The sequence below is a fragment of the Trachurus trachurus genome, assembly GCF_905171665.1.
Source record: "Trachurus trachurus genome assembly, chromosome: 12".
Taxonomy (NCBI): Eukaryota; Metazoa; Chordata; class Actinopteri; order Carangiformes; family Carangidae; genus Trachurus; species Trachurus trachurus.
The window spans coordinates 20,699,556-20,717,405 of NC_139908.1; the positions used below are offsets into that span (position 1 = coordinate 20,699,556).

Below are 17,850 nucleotides of genomic sequence, written 5' to 3' on the forward strand. Positions count from 1 at the left end.
TCTGTCCTCCTCTCTCTCTCTCTCTGTCCGTCTCTTTTTTTCTCTTTTTTTTCTGTGATAGAGATGCTGAGTAGGCCTACTGTAGTAGGCTATATACTGACTATCTGATACCGAGGCAGTGGTGGTGGACTAAGAGAGATGATGATTTGTGTTTTGTTTTTCATTACGGCTGCGTGATGCGGTCGCACGTGCTTATGAATTAATAAGTAAATAAATAAATTCAGCGATCATCACAAGGGCAGAGTGGTATCTCAACACGGCAGCGACATGCAGTCATCCACCCTCAGTCCTGCTTGGGACATCCACAGCTGCTTTTCAGTGCCAGTTCGTCCCTGCTGTGTTAATTCAGGTGGAGTTTCCATTACGCGTGCCACAGCCTTTGATCTCTGCTTTGATCTGACGTCAGATGTGACGGGACAATCTATATAGATATAAATTCACGTGTTGATTCCATTAGTTGCATTAAATAGTGGTTATTGTGGATATTTATTGCATTGAAATGTGTCTGGAACTGTGGAGATCTGCCTGTGAGGTCTTGGTGACGTGTGTGCACTGCAGGTCAGTCAGCCAAACTTCCACTGCACCTGCTGCGCTCCGCGCTGCGCTGAGACTAGACCTGGTTGGAGGTGGCGAGCTTTCAGCGCAACTTCGGCGGGACATTTTCGGACGAAACTTCCACTGCACCAAGCAGAATCTGTGACGCCTCCCCCTGCTGCGCGGCCACGCCTATCTCAGCGCAGCGCGATCTACAAATCTTCCAATCTGACTTTGCGCTAGGCTGCGCTGGTCGAAACTTGCATTAGACTGGCTGCGCTACCTTGCGCCACCTGCGCTGCGCCAGCAAACTAGGGCCCTATGTGCTCATTTGTTCATTATCTATTGGCCAGGGTTATGCAAGCACACTAAAATGTGGACATTTGTACTTCTGAAGTCTGAAATGATACTGTGAAATGTTCAACTTAATCACAGGCTCTTCTTCCGTACATGGAGAACTGGTTCCAACAAGTTAAAATTCATTATGTCACACAATGTGTGTCATGCTCTCTCTCTCTCTCTCTGTCCATTATGTACACAAACATACGCGCGCACACACACCGAGCACACCTGTCAGTGGAGGAATCAGATGAAGTGGGACGATACAGCCATGGTGTCCTGTCAGTGTTTTAAGACAGTACTCACTGTCCCTGCCTGTGAACCATGCGTTCACCCTGAGCGTCTTCATCCATTATTGACCGATGAGGAGTTTTTTTTCGATGAATTAGTCAGGGAAACGCAGGCAGTTGGAAAGCTGACATTTTAAATTCAGACCACTCATCAATGTTGCATGGAACGTAAATCTATTGGAGGAGTTTTCCACCATTGATGGGACCACCTCATGAGAAGTCAGAGTGCATTTTTGAGCATCTTAAAACAGCCTTCAGAAAAATAAAATACCACTGAGTGAGAAATACAAAAGTCATGGGAAGCGTACATGTAGAGAATGAAAACATACAAAACAAATCCAGCGACACACAGCTCTCTTATCAAGCCCTAGTTTCCTGTGGCAATCAGTGGAAAGAAAGACAGCTGGCCACTGGCCCATCCAAGGTCACCTTCACTTTTACATGTACGGAAACAACTTGATGTAAGGCCTGCAAAGCAAGGCCAACGTAATAACTCTTCGTCTGAAGGTGTGGTCAAAGCGCAGCGCAAACACACATCCTAGACCGGCCTTATGTAAACTTTGAGGGTTCTTCCAACTAGTCACACATCTTCCTTCGCAGGGCAAGACGGGGTTATCACGAGCTAATAAAAAAAAGCTGTGACATGTTGAGTACTTCATTCCTGGAACCTGAATAAACAGACAGCAGGCGGGGCATTTCCTTGAATTCCCAGGGATGTGCGGAAAGAACTGTGATATAATGGTAAAGAGGAAAAAAAGAAAATGAAAAAGATTCGTCAAGGATCTCAACATGCCTTTCCTATAAGTCAAGAGAAGATTAAGTGCTGATCTATACAGCAGATGGTATATATGCAGCATAAATGGATAGTGAGCCATGTGAGTGCCTCAAAAAAAAAGAAAGAAAAATCTTCACAACGTGGTCTAAGATGGACAAACAAAGAAGAATATTACTATTCCATCCTCTATTCCCTTTTTTTGCATGGAGCTACAGTATACAGTTAAGATGACCAGATGTTTTGTGACCTGACTTAATCTCAAGAATATTTATTTTCACCAATTGCGTTAAGACGGTATCATTTACAGTACCAACAACAACAACAACAACACTGGCGTCCTAAATCTCTTGAAGGACTGTGCCTGACAAATCCCATCTTGGCCTGTGGCACAGAAAAGCAGGCTGAAGTTTAAATTTCCCCTGAGGTTGACAACACAGGCTTAACCGAATCGTCCCTGATGTTTGCTCTGGGACAGGACAGGTGAGGTGGAAGGGCACAGACAGGTCAGGATTAATCTTACAAGCACCTCACAAGGTCACCGTGTCTCCCCAAACATGATGATGGCAGAGGGGACTACAAAACAAACTCATGCGAGAGACGTGCTGGATAACTGAGTTCCCGAGGGGTCACCGGAGGATCCAGTGCTGTGGTGACTTTGTGTGTCAGTGCTGATGATGCCTGCTGCCGACAGAAACGTCACAGGGCTTAGAGGTAGGCGTGAGGCCGAACACTAGTGGGATTTGCTCAGGTGGAGAGCGCGGGGGATTTGGATTTAGCTGCCACCGATCTAAGCTCACCTGTGCACGGGCTCTGTGTGGAAGGACACAGGATTACATAATGCAAGATCAAAGCTAGCTGTCGGTGACTTGCCAGATTCTGAGTGATTAACCTACATGAGATGAGGAGGGTGTGGCATATATCCAACAACAATTAAATTACTGGGGGATTCTCCTACAGGTTGTTGCAGATGATCTCACTTCAATATGCAGAATGTTAAAAAGCGTCGATAAGGTGAAACATCTGGAGTGTAATAATCAGACTGCAGAATACAGAAGTACTCACCTGGAGGCCCTTGGAGCTTGGCTTTCTTCACTGTGAAAACAAAAACAAAAACAGCGATTAGCGTCGTGACGTTATGCTTGGTGAGAAAAACAAGTCATTGCACTGCAAACACACTCAGATGTGCGTGAGTAATGAAAAATAGACAGGATCTCATATTACTGAGGCCTGACAAATTCATTGATATGCAAAGAAGCGATGCGTGAGCTGACCACTCGTGACACCTCAACAGCAGCCTCACGTTGCCGTCGCCTGCGAAAGCAACAACACTCAATGTACGCAGCTTGATTAAAATAGATGAGGTATTTGTTTTGGAGGACAGCTTTGGCTCAAAATGTTATTAGGAGACAAAAATACACAATGTTTGTGTTGACTACATGCATCACCATGGCTCACTGGGAGAAAGAAATAATTTCCATTTCTCTAGTACCTATTCCTTTTCCATAATAACAACTATTACCGTATAATTACTTTAATTTGATCTCCTGATACAAAACTCATTCTTACAAGCAGAGCTCATCTTTAAACAATAATAAACTGCTTGAGAGTACTTATACAACCATTTATGTTTGTTATATTTGCAATTTGTTCAAACGTGTAAAATGTATATCTAACAAAATTGTGTTGGAATGTTTGTGTATATACACAAATGACAGACTAGGTGTTGAGAAAACCGGAATAATAAAGTCTGTGTATTGTATAAGGTTGTACTGACGCAAATATGACTTGGCGAAAAATAAACATACTAAGAACCGACACCTACATTTTGTCAGAGCTGACAAATACTTTTTTTTTTTTTCATTTCACAAAACAAATCTTAATATAATCAAGAAGCATAAGCCCAGACAGCTGTATGACACAGCAGCTGGGAAACAAACACACAAAAAACAATGGCAAAAGTGGACCGGGGCAGATGGGTATTAAGACGACCAAATAAATAAATAAATAAATAAATAAAGCAAGCAAAAAAAAAAAAAAGAAAGAAAAAATGTCCTGTAAGAGCAACCATTTCCAAAAACCTCAAAGCACTTATTTAAAGGAGGGAAAAAGGCGTGCTGGTGTAATTTGGTTTATTTTTAGACCCACCATCTTTAGCCCCTTGATGCATCTATACAATAACGTTTATGGGATTGTGAAGCGCTTTGGAGGGGATTAATTGTGATTGCTGTGGCAGAGTTATGTGCTCAGGCATGTAACCCACTAAACCTCTGGAGCCTCTGATGGCAGATGGGCAGGACGGGATGATGGAGGCACAAATGACACTTTCATATTTTCCATGCAACATCCCACATCCCTGGGCACACAACTATGTACAAGTAGAAACTGATCTATTTGTTTTCCCTTCAAAATGTAGCCCAATTGCATGTAACTAAATGCAGCTCAGTGCACTGGATTTTTAATGAGACTGAATTTAAAACTAATAAAAAGTGAAAGTGGTTTTCCAGTGTTTTCTTTTACTAACAATGGAGGAAATGGGAACTTTCTTATCACATTTTCACTCTTCACTGAAGCACTTCCTGTCTCACACATAGTTTGATGTGAAGCGGAAAGGGAGCAATGGAAATGTGGACCGGCAGTGTGAACATTTCCTCTTTTTTTTTTTTAGGTTTTCCACTAAGCCTTTTCAGCTGTGGGCCTATCTCTTTGTCAGTGGCGCAAATGAGCTGGCACAGTGGCCTTATGTCCTAATTTGCATGATGTTATTTAGGGATGTGACACACAGAGCAGAGGGCAATAAACCAGGGGACCATTATTGTGGAAACTGATGCTTATCATTTTCTGCCCTGAGCCCTCTGTGGCTTTAGAGGGGCCATTTAGCTCAGGCAGGGCTGTGCCTTTTCTGCTATAACAAGTCAAAATGTCATCTGTGAGAAAGGTCTGCCGGCTCAAACATACACCCTTTCACAACAATGTGTTAGATTTTAGGCTGACTGTGCAAAACTTCCACAAGTGTTTATGTTTGCCATTGACGTTTCCTTCATTATTCATCTGTCATACCTTTTCCCATTAAACTGGTCTGTCTAGAAAATTGAGTATTGAAAATTTCCTTTGTAGTTCTTCCAGTACAGTCTGTTATTTCCTTGTGTTATTTGGCATTAGTCTAAAACACCATATCTATTACAATAAGATAATAACAAGAGAAAGGGGAAGCAATTCTAAAATAGCTGCATATTTATTTTCCTCTTATTCAAATCTATGCAGCTCTATTGACTCCAGAGATTTGTTTATACTAAAACAGAACAAGGTACATGGTGCCTTTATAGAAGGGTGGGTTTTTCATGTATTCATCTTTCAGGCAATTACAATCTTTGGAATGCAATGTATCCTGTTCTAAGCTGGCAGAGAAACATTAGAGCCCTTTGCAAAAAGGGCAAAAAGTGTTAAGTGTTAAGCAAATAATCACTGGGAGGTCAGGCAGAAAGCAGGATAGTAGGAACAGGAAGTGACACCCAGGGTACTACTGTTGCTGGCATTGGTGTACTTCCGCTTTGAGCTGCTGCTGGATCAGATCAGGTGGAGCCACTGTAAGAGGGAGGGAGAGAGAGAGAGAGAGGGAGAGAGAGAGAGACAGAGCAACAGATGGCCAGGGGATTACTGCCACAATCTCTAAGCACTCTCTCGGTCTCACTCTGCCTCTTTCTCCCATAATTCCACTACTCTGCTGCTCGCTGCACTCAACGACTCTGCCCGCATTTCCACAATGTTTGGTCCTGCGCGGCCTCTACGTCTCATCCTTTGTGAAAATGCTTTTTCTTCTAATACCTCCTCCTCCTGCACCGACTCATCCTGCTACCTGGGCAACATCATCAACCAAGCATCAGAAACACGTGGTGTCGATGCAGTCGCGATGTGACAAAGACCTGCTGCATCACCGTTTTCATTCGGGTCAAAGTTAAGAGGAGTCAGTGACGTGCAAAATGACGCGGCGATGCATGAAACTAACTCAACACACTTGAGTTGGCGATAAAACTGAGGTGCCAATGTAGGAAGCATGGAGCCAGTTCACCAGCAGTCAAAAGGCTTCTCATAATTAGTACCACTAAAATTAGTAAATCAATGAATTGATTGAGGAAAGGTTACTTAAGACCAGGGGTGTCAAACACATTTTAGTTCAGGGGCCACATACAGTGCAATTTGATCCCAAGTGGGCCAGACCAGTAAAATAATAGCATTAAAAAACCTATAAATAATGAGAAGTAAATGTTTCCCTTTGTTTTAGTGCAAAAATACAACTACATTATTAAGATGTTTGTCTTTAAAGCCCCATTATGTAACTTATTTTGCATTTTATTAGCAAAAATCTAATATTGCTTTCATATTTCACTGAAGTCGAATCACACCCGCATACAAATGAAAGCTGTCTCGTACCTTAGAATGAGTTGTTACAAGTCGTTACAAATACATAAGTGGGCGACGCACCGAACCTTGGCTGCCATGTTGCATCGCCACTTTTTACGTTCAGTGGCAGCGTGACCGCAGGTAACCACAGAAACTCACCGGAGCTGTCGGCTCGGGGAGAAAGTTTTCCAGGTAGCGCCTGTTAAAACTGTCACCACTGTGTAGTGTGAGGAAGGACGGAGACACTGATGTTGCATTCAGGTGCAGTCAGGCAAACCAACTGGATGTCATTTTACTCGACGAGAGAAAGACGGTAAAACGTGGGTCAGGTAAACAATACGACATCACCATGACAACATATTGTAACACCTGTATTGTTTTGCCTCGTGCTGGGGGACCACTTGCAGCGTCTGTTGTCTTTCTGACGTCTGCCCGATTTCACGTGAATGCAACATCAAGAATACGTTCCGATATGCAACCGCACCGCTAGATGGGGGAAATTCCTACATATTATACCTTTAATGAACTATCTTTTTTACAAAACTATTATGAATAACCTGAAATCTCTTGAGAAAAATTTGCAATTTCAACAATACTATACCTCTTCTCTCTTTGTAATTTTCACACTTTGCAAATTCATCCCGCAGGCTGGATTGGACACTTTGGTGGGCTGGTTTTGGCCCTCAGGCCTTACGTTTGACACCCCTGCTTTAGACTGATATATAGCCTAGCATATATAAACCAACAAATATCACTTTGCAGGCATGTGTAATTTATGATAAAAGACAAATCTTACTGCTATACAAAACATAATGTCCCACATCCATCATCCGCACGTTAGCCCCAGGCCAGTGGTCAGTATGACCAGATTATGGTCTGTCAGCTCCATCAATGCACTGTACACTGGCTGATGGATAGCAAAGGAAATAGTCTACTGCCATCAACCCATGTCTGTCCACAACCACTTCCACCACTTCTTAAACTTGCTCAGAGAGTGTATAACTCTCTTAAAAACCAAGAAGACGAAAGCTTCTGTCCAATACTTGAGTATGAGTTCTAATGTAGTCCTCCAGAGTTTTCTGGAAAACCAAAGAAACCGCAGAAGATGTGTTTGTACCTAGAGGCAACTACCACTCTCATGTCTCACATCCCATCACCACAGTGCTGCTCACGTGTCTAGAACAACATCTTTACGCTTCCATTGCATTCAGCATCATGGAGTGCATGCATGTGTCTGCGCAGCCCCGTCCTGCTCCACCACAGGAGTCAACCCCCGCCTCACCCGCCCTCCCAAATGTCCAATTGTAAGGGCAACCACTTAGCTGTTGTGTAAAGACATCGCCATGGAGATGAAGCTTCTCGACTGGCAATCAATAAGCAACATTGCCAAGCTGTTCTATCAGGGGATGAGTCACGACATCCGCTAATCACGCAACCCCCGTCCGAGCACCCTTTTCCTTTTTATCCATGGGCTGCGTTAACTCCCACCAGCTTTCATTTGCCATAACTCTAAATCAATAAATGGACACTGTGCAAACTCTACAGTGAAAGGCTCCATTTAGCACAATAACTCTGAATATCCAGAGCCACTTTGGGCTGAACTTTCTGAATTAAGTGAGACAGAATTGACTTGTTTCTTTGTGACCTTTTCCCCTGCCAGGAGCGATTCTGCTTCCCAGCTTGATGCATTGATGTCCAGATCATTTTAGAGGCTCGTTGTTTGCAGGGTTTATACCGAAATACCTTGATTTATTTCTATTTTAGAGAGAGCAGAGGGGGTTAAACCTGTTATTTTACATTCTGTACACTAAAATGCTGTTGTTCTTCCTGCTGCCAAGAAGTGAGATCATCACCTCACCGTTTCTTTCCGAGATGTGTGATAGTGATGCTCTAAACTTGCCTGTCCACATCTGTAGCTACTGCTGTGCCACCTGTGGATGACCTGCACCTTTTTGCCACACTCCAGCAGCAGCCTGAGGTTGTATAGTTGCAAGTCATTGATCTTATGTTCATTTTAATTACTGTAATTTCTATGTATCATAATGGCAGAGTTGCTTAAGATATCCCAGATTAGCATTTTGCCACTTGCTCATGTCAACATAACTTTAAAGCAGCAATGATCCACTGCAATGAACCAATTATAGAATGTGTCAAATTGACATATCAATTCATTGTATTGGATGATTGATTAATTGCTTAAAATGTTTTTCTAGGAAAACTTATCTTTGATTGAATCTCTTTCACTCTGAATATTTGTTGATTTTCTTCATCTTCTATAACAACTGTAAATGGCTGTAACTGTAAAAGTAAAGTAAGATATCTGTCTGAGGGTGTCATCTTCCATTTTTCATTATTTTGTAGCTTTCTTTCCCCCCCAGTGACATCTAAGCTACTTGGCTACTTGTTAAATCACTCCCTGCAGCAGCTAGAGAGTTGTGTAATGAATATACATGGCTGCAATGATCGTACTGTATAAGTTTTGCAGGTTTACACACAAACAGATACCAGAACATTCAGTAATCAGAAACACTGGTCAGCAGATAGAAACAGACAAATCACTCAGATTCACCATGACACAGCAGAACACCTTTAGGATAGGTCGAAGCAAATTCAACAATGAGGTGGAGGTAACACAAAGATAAGGACTGTGACAGTCACTCCTCAACAGTGACTCGAATTTAGGAAAAGCACTAAAGAAATTTAACATCATGACAGAAGGTGTTTGCTTGACTGTGTAAACAGGTACCGATGGAGAGATCTGAGAGATATTTGAACAAAACTATGTTGATCTGTGATGACGCAGGATGCTTTTCACCCTGACTGTCCCCAATTAACTTTAATTTAAAGGGATAGTTCAACATTTTGGCAAATTGGCCCATTGTCATTGTGCCTATAGTTTTAGGAGTAGGTTTGTTACCTTTAATTGTTGGTGCAAGCTATTTTTAGAACGGTGGAGCAGAGCCGTGAGCTGCTCAGAGCGACACAGAGGCTAATGGGATTTCTTGGTTTCCCTCATGAAACTCATACACAATCCAACAACTCCAAAACACTCTCGTGGACAAGTTGTAACCTCCACATTCAGAATGCTATGAGATAGGAACGTTACGAGACAGAGTTGTTTTCGAGGTAAATCCATGCAAAACTGCTGATGTACGTTCCCATCGGAGGCAGATTTTCGGCAAGCAGTCTCTGCATTTGCCCCGAAAACAACTCTGTCTCGTAACATTCCGTTATTATGTGCAGGTCACAACTTGTCCACGAGAGTGTTTTGGAGTTGTTGGATTGTGTATCTGATGAGTTTGATGAGGGAAACCAAGAAATCCCATTAGCCTCCGTAGCGCAGCTCTGAGCAGCTCACAGCTCTGCTCTGCCGTTCTAAAAATAGCTTGCACCAACAAGTAGCTAAATGTAACAAACCTACTCCTAAAACTAGCCTATAGGGATTATGGCAATGGGCCAATTCGCCAAAATGTTGAACTATCCCTTTAAAGTAGTGTTCAGTCACACATGCACATCACAAAGACGTAACCAAACTCAACCAAACTAAAAACTAGTTTGACACACAATTTGACACAGAGCCATCAAGGAGACACATGATAATCCAACTACCACTGGGAAGGTGTCTCACAGGTGAAGACACTGTTGTTATGTGATTTATAGACTGCTGTATGATTTTTATTTCTTTGAAACAGTATAATCTTCAGTGTGACGTTTCATCATTTTTTATGATCAGAATGTCCTCTCAATGTGAAATGCGTGACTTATTTTAGTCTTTGAAAGAGAATGTTACTAACCCTTATTATTGACATAAAATAATCTTCTATACCAAACTACACAAAGCACAGTTTAAAATGTAATAAAAGAAGAGAAGGCTGAAGTTTTGCTTTGAGCTTGAAGCATGTTCATCTCTTGATCTCTCTTTTCCCTCCTGGCAGCACTGGACCAAATTGCTGGACATTGGTCCTGTTGTCACAGAATTGGGTATTGCATAATGTGCTTTTCCTCTTTAAAGGATGCTTGAGCAAAGAAGGATTCTCTAACATTTTCAATGTGAGTGTGTGCGTGTAAGTGTGTGTGAACATGTGGGATAAACCAACGTCATGTTGATTTGCTGTAGTACAGTTTTAACCTTTAAATGTGCCTGTGACTGTAACCTTGGTTTGAAAGGTGCTAGAGTCATGAAGTGTATTGTAATCTTGTTATAATCTCAGCCATATATATGTATCTCAACTCTGTATCTTGTCTTTCATTATCCTTTATGAAAAGTCTGTTGTTGTTTATATATGTAGGCTGTATTACTATTTAGATTTGTAGATTGGGATAGAAAGGTTACCTATCCACAAAATAAATATTTTATTCCCGTGAGGGCCTCTGTATAATAAAAAAAAAAGGTGTACCTACAAACCACTAGTGTAGAAAAGAAAAGAAAAATGAAAATATTAAAAGAACATCTGCTGAATTTAACAACAAGGACCCTGGAAACTTCCCCAGAGTATCCTGCACTTGTTTGTGCACTGTATCAGGTTACTGACATTATGTGGTTTGGTTAATAATAAAAATCAGTCCACATAAACTAAGAAAAAATGAATTACCCACAATTTTAATAAAAAAAAAACTTAACTGATGGAGGCTACCAATTTTTCAATATAGGACTTCAATTTTGGATCATGTTGTAGTTATTTTAAATCATGCCAGTAGCTACTGTTAGTTTTTTTTTTTTTTTCAATAGCTCAAAGTCAATATAAATCAGCAGATGGTGGCTCTGTGAGGCTAAAACAGCTGGTGTGATGCGGCTGTGTTTCTCCAGTAAAATAGCCAGCAACATGTCCTACTTAGGCAAACAATCTCAACTCTGTATCTTGTCTTTCATGATCCTTTATGAAAAGTCTGTTGTTGTTTTATAACCGTCAAATCACTACAGCACAAATGTGCTGATTACTTTTCTAGCTATTAGTGTCAGAGGAGGTGGAGGGAGAGCCCACTGCTAGGAAACTCGTTCTGTGGGATTTCATTGACATTCTCAGATTGAGGACAGAGGTTTGGCGTGTAAAACCTGCACTTTATGTAGTTTTTAACGATGCAAAGAAACAAAAAGCAGAGAAAAACTCACCTCTGACACACAGCAACGACATGGCAAAGCGCTTCCAGCGAAAATCCAATAGTTGCACACAGTTTGTAAAGCAGGCTCTCAGCGGAGATTTACTCCGTCCGGTTACATTATAACGTCGGTTAAATTACTTTAAACACTCGCTGATAAACTCCTCGTCGATGTTTACAGGTGGTTTTCTGATGCCGGACTTGGGCAGAGAGCAGCGGCCCCCCACCGCGACCACGCCATTATTATAACTCTCATCACAGGTTTTTCAGACTGACCGACAACCTGAGGGCAGCTACATACTGGGGGGAGGCGGGGGCAGGACACCTGTCACTGGCGTTTGACGTGTCCAATTAAAACACAGTGCTGCGCTGGAGGGCGGAGCTCCCTCAAGTAATCTGACCAATCGCAGAGAGGGACAGGTTGGTGGTTGAAACAGGTGACGCAGACAGATGAACGATTCAGATCTAAAGCGGGCCAGGCACCTATAACTTTTTGGAAATGGAAAATTTTGAGATGTTTCATTATGTCTTTTAGAATAAATGTCATTTTTTTAATAACTTAATTTTATTAGTGGCTTTAGGCCTATATTCTTTTTGGTTTCATACATTTAAATATGTGTTAAAAATGGAGGCTTATTTGAATATTTGGTGGTTAGGATTCATTCAATGTTTTATCTAAGTTTTTTTTTGTTTTTTTGTTTTTTCATACAGAATGAACAACATAGTGAATCACCAATTTCTTAATTTCCAGATTATTTTCTTATTTCTCATTTTATATCTTTATTTTGTTTCAGCTGACATAACAGCCATGACATAGGGTCATGCCCCCGAAACAATAATACAACTGGAGTTATATGAGTTTGGTTCCTCTGTGAGGGGCTACAGGTGCAGGAGAGGTAAAAATAACAGCAACAGCATCACCCTGTGTATTTACAGAGCCACTACATTGGGTCAAATTCCTGACAAGGCGTCTATGCAAGACAGAAGCTTGGATTGACAGCAGGTTGAGAGTTAGAAAGACTAATATTTAAGATGTACCCCTATGGCCACAGTGTGCTGCTGATGGTTTCATTATGATCAGAGTTTGTCCTACTTGGCTATCTCTGGCCTATTTCTGCTGAAGGAAAAAAAAACTGCAGAAACAAACCACAATCAAAAGGGGTCAAGCACTGAACAGTTTACCCAAACAAAAACTTTTAAAATTTTACATAGGCCTAGTTAATACCTCAGTTTTTGTCATCTGTTTGACATGAATGTAGTTCTGTAGCCTACAATCTAGAAGTTATCTGGTTGTGCATAAAATATTTCGAATGAATATCTTATTTTTATTAGGTAGGCTATGATAAATAAATAAATGTGTTTTATGACAAATATACATTTGTTGTCTTTTCACAGGCTGTAATATTACATTCAGTGTTTTGATGTAATATTTATAGTTTTTCACTTCAATGTATATCGAGGCTATGACCTCGTTTTTCATTGGAGGCTGGTGCTTAACTATAGTATTGACACACCCGCACGAATGATATCCGTGCGATTAAATAAGTAAATTATTTTCATTGGACATTTAAATGAAATGTAAGAGTCTTGGTTAAGTATAATCTCTTACATTGAATGTGGTGACTGAACAAGCGGAACTCTTCGGTTCGTGTCGCTCTTACACAGGCGGACTTCTTTCGCCGGTGCACCAATGATGTAACTTTCATTTCCTGATCGGCAAGGGTCACTCACATGAGTGCACAGTTTGCAAAGAGACCAGTTTCTGGGGCTGAATTTTCTATCTATCACCTCTCAGCTGTATTTGAATGATGCTGCGGACGCTGTGTCGGGCCGGCGGGGCGCTTTTACAGGTAAATAAAGATGTGAATCATGTCTCCTCCGGCTGTGGAGCTGCTTAGTTAGTTGGTGTCATTCAACGTCCATCCGTGTGTTAATAATCCACGAAATGTCACTCTGCATCCCAGCAGGAGTGTGTGACTTGAGTCCGTTAAGAGTTAGGAGAGGAACCTTTATAGCACATGTCTGACTGACATGCCAACTATCAGCCTTTACGCAATGTATTAAAGTGTGAATGACAAACGTCACAGAGCTCGTCAGCTAAACTGAAAGAAAGAAACGCCACCGTATTTTAAACGCATGTCAGGTGACTTCCTTATTAGATTTCGTTTGTATTGTGTAGCAGGCTGGCGTTTTTACTGTAAGATATTTGACTGGTAAAAATGCAAATTCAACTCATCCACTGTCAGAAACTGGCACTTATCGTTAGTGTAAATTGAATATGAGATTCTCAGGCTGCTGGACAGATTTAAAGATGTCTAATTTTCTTTTGAGAAGTCGAAAAGTTAGGGACATTTTGCACTCTTGGCTCTTTGTATTGTATGCAATAATAAATCATAAGTAAATAAATCAATAATGTTGAAAAAATGTTTGCAATCTTACCTTCTTCGGATTGTGTAATGTTACATGTGATAATGTGTTTGCACTTAAGACTTGGGTGTGAAACCATTTTTAATAAATGTATTTCTTTTTTTATTTTAGAATTTATATGTCAAGCAGATCTTCTGTAAATCTGATGGTGTTTGCTGTAATTGTGTGTGTGTGTGTTTCTGTAGCAAAGCCAGCGGACTGCACCAAGGTTGTGGGTCACACCAGCTCAGCAGCGATGGGCGTCCAGCTTGCCCATGAACACCGTGGTCCTCTTTGTCCCCCAGCAGGAGGCCTGGGTGGTGGAGAGGATGGGTCGCTTCCATCGGATCTTAGAGCCGGTACCATCCTTTAGTCTTTATACACTCCTAAGTCCACAATAGGATAATTATATGTCACTTTATCAGGTCTATCTACCTTTGTTTTATGGTGTGTTGTTGAATTGTATTGTTTTATATGAGGTGATTCTTTAAAAGGCCTGTGTTATGTCAGCAAAAACATCACTTTATATTACGATCCGTCCCAAAGAGTTTGTGACTAATTTTCCCTTTACTTCCTCCAGGGTTTAAATTTCCTCATACCGATACTTGACCGAATTCGCTATGTGCAAAGTCTCAAAGAGATTGTGATCGATGTCCCAGAGCAGTCTGCAGTATCTTTAGGTAAGTAACAGAATGCATCTGTTCAATAAACCATGGAAATGTGAGGGCAAATTTGTCTGTAGGGAATCAATCTTTTTGAATGTTCAGTTCAGCATGAGTGACAAAGTTTAATAAAAGTGTGAACATTGTTTTTACAGATAACGTAACACTACAGATTGATGGAGTGCTGTACTTAAGGATTCTAGACCCTTTCAAGGTATGCTTGCTGTAATTAAAACTGTATTATACAGAAGAGAGATTGTCAACCAAACTCACTTAACTGTGTTTGTTCCCCCCAGGCCAGTTATGGTGTTGAGGATCCAGAATATGCCGTCACACAGCTGGCGCAGACCACCATGCGCTCAGAACTGGGGAAACTCACACTGGACAAAGTGTTCAGGGTAACAACAAACTACTTCTTCTCACATTAGCTGTAATACTGTATTCATGAAAAAGTAATTAAATTTTATTGTATCTATTCTGAAGGAGAGGGAGTCCCTAAATTCCAACATTGTCCACTCCATCAACCAAGCTTCAGATGATTGGGGAATCCGTTGCCTCCGTTATGAAATCAAAGATATACACGTTCCACCTCGCGTCAAGGAATCCATGCAGATGCAGGTGAGGTTAATACACTGGCTCAGCTTCAAAGAGATCATTAAAAGGTATTTATTTTGTTTGGATTTCATTTGCTGGGGGACTCAGCAACCACTTTGTAATCAGCACTTTATACCGGAAAAGTTAGAGAGACCCATTAATCACAGAAAAAAGCTTTAACACGCACATTTATTCACTCTGTGTAGGTGGAGGCTGAGCGTAAGAAGAGAGCCACGGTGCTGGAGTCCGAGGGGACGAGGGAGTCGGAAATTAATGTCGCTGAGGGTCGTAAACAAGCACAGATCCTTGCCTCAGAGGGACAGAAAGCAGAGCAGATCAATAAAGCGGCTGGTAGGTGAATTTAAGTTGTTGTTGTTAGTTTTTTTATCTCTGTGATTTGTATCCAATCCAACAGACCTTGGAGGGATGCCACTTGTTTTCTCTTGAAATGCTTACTGACATATCGCAGATGATTACACATGTTGACTGTCGCTAATCAATTGCTCTGTTTCCCTCCAGGTGAGGCCCAAGCTGTCCTAGCCAAAGCTGAGGCGAAATCAAAGGCTATCCGTATGTTGTCTGATGCTCTGACTGAACAGGTGAACAGTTGCTTTTGTTGTTATTGTGGGTTTTTTGTATGGGATATCCATGGTCTTAGTCTTATTTTGCTTAATTATTATGTTTTTTTGTTTGTATTGCACAGAATGGGAATGCTGCAGCTTCACTAAGTGTGGCTGAGCAGTACGTAACTGCTTTCTCAAACCTCGCCAAAGAGTCCAACACCATCCTTCTGCCCTCCAACACCGGTGATATCAGTGGAATGGTCACACAGGTACTACACATGCAAAACTATTGTTATTGATTGCCCAGCACAGGGCTACTTTAATGTAATTATCCATGAATATATAGGTTAACAGTAGGGGTGTGCCAAAAAATCGATTCACATAAGAATCGCAATTCTCATTTAATACGATTCAGAATCGATATAAAATGTCCTAAAATTGATTTAAAAAAATTAAAAAAAATGGAACAAATCTGCCGGCTGTCGGCCTCCATAATGCAGCGGCATGTTTAACTGCACTAATTTTTTTTAATAAAGAGGCACTTTTAATTTTTTTACTCAAGCAATATGTGATATTGCTTTTATGCAACAGTTTCAACAATTCCATCTAAGCATGGATAAATGTTTAAAACTCAATAAATGTGGAAAAAGACACTTTAGTCATTCTGTCTTGCAAAGCAGACTGGAGTAGATCATGAGGATCCTTTGCACACCGATAGACTGAAGCAGAAATTATTATGAATCAAATCGTTTTGAATCGAAAATCGATTTTGAATCGAATCGTGAGATAGTAAAAGATTCCCACCCCTAGTTAACAGCATCTAGACTGAGAATCTTTGTGGTTAATAATATTAATGACTGTCGCCATTTTCCTGCCCCTCAGGCCATGACCATTTATGGCAAGTTGGCGAAGACGAGCCCAGCAGCAGCAGCCGTAGAGAAGGAGATCGAGAAGGATCAGAACCAATCAACATCAACTCAGTAGCAGAGGGAGTCAAAATGAACTCTAAACAGTAAATGACACAGAACCAGAGGAGGCAGTTTAAGTTTCAGTTGTCAGGAGGGCTCCAAGGCATCGCTACGTGACTGACACACCCGATGACAGAATAAGAAGAACAAACTGCCAACTTCATAAACTCTTTCGACGTCTTGCCTTGGAGTCCGTGGAAAAATCACATCTTTTGTAAGAGGATTTGTAATCTTCACTGACTATTGTTTATGTTGAGTTATTGTCAGATTGGGGAATAAACACCAGCCTGTTTTCAGGTTTTGTGGATTCATTAATATGAAGGTGGGAATAACAGTCAGCTCAGGTGAAACATCTGCTTTGACGTGGCTTGTTTACAGATGTCAGTGTCAGTTCTTTAACTGTTGGGACCAGCACTTATTGAGTTGGTACGTGGGATGTGTGGTTGGGGGCTTCAGGCTGGTGTGAAGTCAAGTTGAAGTGTAGTTAATTTAAAATTTGGCCCTTATTTGATTAAAACATCACTTCCTTGAAAATGCCTAACCAATAGTTGCTTCAGAAATAGTTTGTGTAATTGTTCAGAAATATGTTATTCTCAACAATTAGATCAAATGTTCCTGTTAATGGCTGCATTTACCTCTTGTGTCTCATTGGCCATGTCTATTAAATTCAGGGGTCTCTGCAAAGTTCAGAAGTTGGTAATTTCACAGGTGTCTTTCATACAACACCAGGCTTATGAAACATAATGCTTATGCTTGAATTATAATCATGAAATTGGCATGTTTGAGTTTGAGACTCAAAATTTGAAGAGATTTCGTTAGGTTGATGTGGTGGAAAAGGAAGTTGTGAAGCACTTGTTCAAAATATCTACAATGGTGTTAGATGAAGATGGTGTGAAATGACTCATGAGAAATTACTGGACTTCTTCAGATACAATGTATGAAAAACTCCCAGCATAAAATAATAAAATAAAATGTTAAGTTTGTTAACTAGGTGTGTGTTTCAGTAAATCATATCCAGTAAACCACAAGAGACAGTCCCAGTCTACATTCAATGGGGCACGATGGAGAGAAATAAAATGTAAGAATTCAGCAGCACCTTACAATTAGTATTGAAACAGAATTATTGGCAGCACATCATACATTAAAACACACTGCTTATCACAATAGACATGGGACAGACTTATGTCTTACTCAGTGTTTATTTATTTAATAAAATATATCTAT

The 17,850-nt window shown here is 40.9% G+C and overlaps 2 protein-coding genes across 3 annotated transcripts in view; one reads left to right on the top strand and one right to left on the bottom strand.

The window, feature by feature from the left end:
- The window catches only part of LOC310994712 (protein unc-13 homolog B-like), a 65,537-nt gene extending 53,860 nt beyond the window's left edge, over positions 1-11,677 (bottom strand). For both annotated transcript variants that reach the window (XM_083983499.1, XM_083983498.1), the window contains exons 1-2: positions 11,447-11,677; positions 3,001-3,030 (exon numbers count right to left, since the gene is read on the bottom strand). In XM_083983499.1, the coding sequence (XP_083839625.1) occupies positions 3,001-3,030; positions 11,447-11,468 (52 nt within the window). In that variant the 5' untranslated portion in view covers positions 11,469-11,677. The remainder of the gene's footprint in view (positions 1-3,000; positions 3,031-11,446) is intronic.
- Positions 11,678-13,148: 1,471 nt separating this feature from the next.
- stoml2 (stomatin (EPB72)-like 2) lies at positions 13,149-17,606 on the top strand. Its single transcript, XM_083983283.1, has 10 exons — positions 13,149-13,283; positions 14,046-14,198; positions 14,420-14,519; positions 14,657-14,715; positions 14,798-14,899; positions 14,985-15,119; positions 15,302-15,446; positions 15,615-15,694; positions 15,799-15,927; positions 16,541-17,606. Exons 1-10 carry the CDS (start codon positions 13,239-13,241, stop codon positions 16,640-16,642), a joined length of 1,050 nt encoding a protein of 349 aa, XP_083839409.1. The 5' UTR covers positions 13,149-13,238; the 3' UTR covers positions 16,643-17,606.
- Positions 17,607-17,850: the final 244 nt, after the last annotated feature.

What these genes read in the sequence shown, in the direction of transcription:
- stoml2 (XM_083983283.1), top strand. Translation starts at nt 13,239, where the DNA reads ATGATGCTGCGGACGCTGTGTCGGGCCGGCGGGGCGCTTTTACAG. An exon ending in GCAGTCTGCAGTATCTTTAG is followed by an intron (nt 14,520 to 14,656) that starts GTAAGTAACAGA and finishes TTGTTTTTACAG; the next exon opens with ATAACGTAACACTACAGATT. An exon ending in GCAGATCAATAAAGCGGCTG is followed by an intron (nt 15,447 to 15,614) that starts GTAGGTGAATTT and finishes GTTTCCCTCCAG; the next exon opens with GTGAGGCCCAAGCTGTCCTA.